Source organism: Nicotiana attenuata, chromosome 5 (assembly GCF_001879085.1).
Source record: "Nicotiana attenuata strain UT chromosome 5, NIATTr2, whole genome shotgun sequence".
In the NCBI taxonomy this organism is placed as follows: domain Eukaryota; kingdom Viridiplantae; phylum Streptophyta; class Magnoliopsida; order Solanales; family Solanaceae; genus Nicotiana; species Nicotiana attenuata.
This window is the reverse complement of record NC_031993.1, coordinates 7,595,737-7,601,736: the sequence shown is the minus strand read 5'-3', so window position 1 is coordinate 7,601,736 and position 6,000 is coordinate 7,595,737. Positions and strand designations below refer to the sequence as shown.

Below are 6,000 nucleotides of genomic sequence, written 5' to 3'. Positions count from 1 at the left end.
TTTCAAAAGTAATCGAAATTTAGCCACTTTTCATGTAAAAATAAATCTGAGCAGAAACACTGTTCAAAACCCGGAAAATATGCCAGTATATTATGCTGGAACTTTCCGTGTGTTGGCGACCGGTCTCTGTTGCAGCAAAATAATGGCTATTTTTCATTGACTTGGTAAACGCTGGCTATTTTTGAATGACCAGTCCGAAAACTGGCTAGACCGTGCTATTTTTACTATTTTCTCTTAGCCATTCTTGTGACATCATTAAAAGAAATATTAGGGGCATAGATGTCTTTTCAGAACTTTTTCCAAGAAAGGAAAGATTTGACTAGTTGGTGCTGAAGCATTTAGTTGGCGGTTTCTTCTCGGAGTCGTATGTATGTAATACAATTGACAATTCAAAACATTGTTTGCTTCTTTCCTTTTGTTGCTTCTCTTTTTTCTCTTCCTCAATTTTCTCTCTTCTTTCTCTCTCTCTTTCCACCAATTCAGATCTCATCTTCGAGAGAGTGAAGAAGAAGAAGAAGAGAAGGAGAATTCAATAATGGCGGCTGTTTCGCCATTAGCAAAGTACAAGCTGGTTTTCTTAGGAGATCAATCCGTTGGAAAAACCAGCATCATTACTCGCTTCATGTACGATAAATTCGACACCACCTACCAGGTTAATCCCCCGTTTCCAATGTTCCAATTTTATTAAATCAAAATTTTCACTTTTCGTTTTTTTTTTGGTCATCCTTTTGTCTTGACGTTGGATCATATAGTCAATGAATTTAGTCTCAATCACAAATTAGTTGGAGTTGGTTATATAAATTTTTCTGTTCTGCTATATTGAGTTTCAATCACGAAAATTTTGTGTTACGCTGTATCAATTTTCTCCGAGATCATCGTCAAAATTGTATCTTTTCGTTGGATTTTTTGTATAATTTTGGTATTCTATCAATTTACTAGACAACAACAACAGCAACAACAACCATCTAGTGGAATTTCACAAGTGGGGTCTGGGAGGGTAATGTGTATCCGGACCTTACCCTATCCTGGGAGGTAGAGAGGCTCTTTCCGAAAGACCCTCGGCTCGAGGGTAAGAATAGAAACAAGTAAATATCAATAACAAGCCAGGAAAATAAAACCAACAATGTATGAACCGGAAAAAACAGATGGAAGAAAGCAAAAGCAATAGCAACAACAATAACAATAGCAATAACCAAGCTGTAACAATGACAGAGTACTAGAAAACCAAAGTGGAAGATAGTACTAAAAACAACCCTAAAACTAGCACTCTAAGAATCAATGACAAGGTACTAGCAAGCTATCCCTAATAAACCCGAAACGGGTCAAAAAAATTACACTACGACCTATTACCTTTCTACCCTGATCTTCGATCTCCATACCCTCCTATCAAGGGCCATGTCCTTGGTAAGCTGAAGTCACGACATGTCCTGCTTGATCATCTCTCCCCAATACTTCTTAGGCCGCCCTCTACCTGGGATTTTATCAAACATCTTCCTATTTCTGGGTGTCGGCTCTACGTTACTAAAAGCTCACATAAAGGAATGATATTGAAATTCTATAAGTTCCAAGATGAATCTTTTCTGATAATTATATGGATCTATGGTGCCTTTGGATCTCAATCCTGCTACTAGCGATTTCAAGTTCTCATGCCATTCGTCCCTTTCACTTAAATGAAAAGCTTGCACTGCAATTAGTAATGTGGGAAAGTTAAAATTATGATTTCCAAGTAATATGATTCCTAAATCTTAGCCGGTCGCTCTTTGTTTGACGGATATTTTTAATTGAAAACGCCCTCAGGAATCTCTTATCAAACTAATAGTTGAGTTAAATGGCCATCTCATCTAAAAGATTAAGCCTTTAGAGAGTGTTCACTTTTATTTGCTTAGTTATGTCACGTGCGGCCTTGAATTTTTTTTCACTAACAGACTCATTTGCAGAAATATAATAAACATAGTAGTGGTGTTAACGAATTCTGAGGCTCATTGATAGACAATCACTATGTTAGTAACGAGTGCGGGTGTTTAGGTTTGTATTGAGATGCACTTTTATTTCTTGGTTAGTGACTTTGAGCGACCTTTTTAACCCAAAGGACAAAGATGTGAGAACTTGATGGGAATCAATTAATTGACTTTGAAATTTTAGTCTTTGTGTACAATTTCTGTTCCATCTTTGAGTGCTACCTAGACCTTAAGTTGTGTCATTAATCCATTATTTGAGCTGATTTATTTTCAGATCTGCTCCTCCGTCTCCAACTTCCCACCCTTCTTTGTGACAGTTCGGAATAGAGAGTTGGCCATCTTCTCAAGTTGATCAATTGAATTAGTATCAACCTCTTGATTACCATGTTTCTAAATGCGCAGGCTACAATTGGTATTGATTTTTTGTCGAAGACAATGTACCTTGAAGATCGAACAGTTCGCTTGCAGCTCTGGTATGCCCTCTCTTTATTTCTAGGTTAGAAATGCTGGATATCATTTTGTGCTCTTATCTTTTTCTTGGCTAAAATTGCAGTTTCATTCATTTTTAGTGTTGTTGTCTAAGAATATACCTGAAATATGAAAGGAAACCTAGAATTGTTTAGTTAGTTAGATGAACCTTAATTGCAACACTTGAACACTAAACACGCCCGCAAATATTTATTTGTGATCCTTGGTTACTTATTGTTGGGGTTTAGGAAGAGAAGAGGCGAAGAAATTTAATTATGCATATGAATATTTTATGGTTGTCAAAGAAAGAAGCTTGATTAGGAGACTATATATCCTTCCAAATAGAAGCAAAGACCTGTTGAGCACGGTAGAGTTGAAATGCTTTTGAACATCGTGCCTAGACATACTAATGCCCCTAGGTTGGAAGGTTGGTTAACCTAGTTCTTTGCAAAGCATTACATGCTTTTAATTAGAGGCAAGTGCAGAAGTAATCTGCATCTTTAGAACCAAAGTTATGCTGGATACAGTTGAGATGAAATGTTATCATAAGACCATGCCTATTCAAACTTCTGCACCTAGAACAGAGGTTAGTTTTCCTTATCACTAGCAAAACCTTCTACATACAAAGTATAGAAAGTAATCTGTACCTCAAATAGAATTAGTGTCCATTAGTAATTGTTAACGTTTTATGTGGTTTTGTCAGATGCTGTTGCACCTTGGATTCTAATCATCTTAAGGATGATTTAATAGTTTGTTTATTAACCATTGCTTTTATCCTTTTCCTAATGTAATATCTTTACGTATACAGGGATACTGCTGGTCAGGAGAGATTTAGGAGTCTTATTCCAAGCTACATCAGAGATTCTTCTGTCGCTGTAATTGTGTATGATGTTGCCAGTGAGTAATTGATTGAAATGTCTTTATAGAATGTTTCTTTGTGCCCTTCGTGGCATGCAGTATGATATTTGTCTTTGATTACTCTTTATCTTTTATTTGCCACGACATATTCTTTTATGATAAATCATCGCATTCGCAGACCGCCAATCATTTCTAAACACTTCAAAGTGGATTGAGGAAGTACGTACTGAACGGGGCAGTGATGTCATAATCGTTCTTGTTGGGAACAAAACTGATCTTGTTGATAAAAGGTGGGGTTTGCAAATGGTTGCTTCTTTTGTTGATTTATTTCTTTTGACAATTGCTTTGCCCACTTATCTAGAGCTGTACCTTTTTCATGGTTTACCTTTTCCTATTTTGTTTACCATTGGCATGATTCGAACTATGAGCTTCTTCATTTCTGGTTAGGCCTAGTAAACCTTGTAGCCTGTAGTTTCTTTAGGATTCATAGTCATGCCAAGAATTTTGCTCTCAGCATCCATATTGGTATGCCATTCTGTAATACATGCTCCGGCTCTTGAATATTATTTTCAAATGTATACAGCTTATAGCTGGAGGGAGTTTGAGCGTAGACTTTGTTTTTTGGCATGGTCTGTTGCCAGTTAGCTTCTCTCTTCCTATATTCTTCAGAAAAATAAAACCTGCTTTTTAAAGATTATCGATAAGGGGAAATTGGATTTAACTCTATTATAATATGATGTCAATCTCTTGCACTATTTCTCTGATTTGGACGATGATGTTTAAACAGGCAAGTATCCATTGAAGAAGGTGAAACCAAGGCTCGAGAGTTTAACGTAATGTTCATAGAAACCAGTGCTAAAGCTGGATTCAATATCAAGGTACAGTCATCTAAAGCCCTATGTACAATTATGGTTCTATTTCTTTTGCCCCTTGGTCAAATTATGTTATGGAGCTGCAATCTCCTATTCATCCCTTAATATTTGTGCATAACATAAGATTTGACTTCATTTCCTTTTCATAGTTGTATAACCTTGGAGCAACAATAAAATTGTCTCGTGTGACCTATAGGTCACGGGTTCAGCCATGGAAGCTAGCCACTAATGCTTGCATTAGGTAGGGTACTTACATCACACCCCTAGGGGTGCGGCCCTTCCTCGAACCCTGCGTGAATACGGGATGCTTTGTGCACCGGGTTTCCCTTTAGTTGTATAACCAACTAATATGCAAATAGGATGACCCTAAAATGTGATTGAACATTACAGCCTCTGTTCCGAAAGATTGCTGCTGCTTTACCGGGAATGGAAGCCCTTTCATCCACAAAGCAAGAAGATATGGTTGATGTGAATTTAAAGCCCACCTCAAGTTCATCTCACACAGAGCAGCAAGGAGGAGGTTGCGCTTGCTAGATTTTGTACTTAACAAGAGAGAGATAAGAAGTTGAACATACACAAAGATGCAGTTGCATCCAATTTACTACTATAGATGTTCAATTAGCTCATTTATTAGATCTTGATGAGGTTTGGAACAATTTTGGGTTTTTATTCACGTCGTATGACAAGTTCTTTCAATTTCTGATGGTGAGGTAGCTGATACTCTGTGCTCTGGAAAACCATTAAAGATCCAGTGGTTACTGTCAAAACTTGTGATTATATATATGTTGTGATTCCTAGTTCAGGAATCCTTTTCTTTTTAACCATTTCTTAGCAGAATATACGATGAAATGGCATTTGTAATTGTTTTCATTTCAGTTTTTGTGCTACCACTTTATGTTGATTTTCTGCAGTTGCTATTAAAAAAGGTTCAAGCGTTCCCTGTTATTTGTGTGTTGTTTTAAACCCTTTTTCTAGAATGCATGAACTTTAAATTACTCAATGCCAATGACCTTGTAACATGTTAACATGCCATTTACTAGAGCCTAACATACTTTTTCTTCTGGTTGATAAATATTAGATTCGTCAGTCCAGGCTGAAAATACATGCATAGATAGTGGTTTAATGTCAGGGCCGACGATGGAAGCTCGGGACGTACTCCAAGTTGTTTGCAAGGATTGGTTTGGATTTGCTTGATAAATAAATATATACACACTGAAACCACTTAAGAATAAATTAAGTAAATATTAATTTTGGACATGAAGTAAAATTTTAGCATGACCGTATATAATTTCAAATTCAAACCACTTAAAAATCGAATTGTGTCAATAGACCGATACTACTTAGAACAGACTCTTGCATATGTGCCTAGCTACTAGGTCTTGAGAAGTTGACAATAATCTACAATACCTTAATTCTTAACACAAATGCCTCCTCTTCTTTGTTCGCCACATGATAAAAGAGACTTATCCGAGGAACCAAGAGCTACCAACTTAAGTCAACAACTTGAGTGAAATGTAACAATCACAAGTAAAAAGAGTCACAACTAGTCCAAACGAACAATCTAATACAACTAGTCCAAACGAACAATCTAATGATTAAAACATCACAATTCAAATTCTATCTAAGACTCTAAGTGATTGTGTGATCTTACTTTTTTATTTAAATATGTGACGAAAGATAGAGTTTCTCGTGCCATATCTAATATAGAGAAGATCGGCTTATAATATTTTTTACCAGTTAAACCATTTGATATTCGGAGCCCGTGATCCGACTCTGCTAAAAAGTCTGAATTTGCCTTCCATTAATAGTTAGGATTAAATATGCCCTTGGCGTTAGCAAATCGG

General features: G+C 36.5%; 1 protein-coding gene across 1 annotated transcript; it reads left to right on the top strand.

Moving 5' to 3' along the window:
- On the top strand, window positions 394-5,099 carry LOC109225238 (ras-related protein RABH1e-like). Its single transcript, XM_019389839.1, has 6 exons — window positions 394-652; window positions 2,361-2,431; window positions 3,235-3,323; window positions 3,463-3,574; window positions 4,072-4,162; window positions 4,547-5,099. Exons 1-6 carry the CDS (start codon window positions 536-538, stop codon window positions 4,688-4,690), a joined length of 624 nt encoding a protein of 207 aa, XP_019245384.1. The 5' UTR covers window positions 394-535; the 3' UTR covers window positions 4,691-5,099.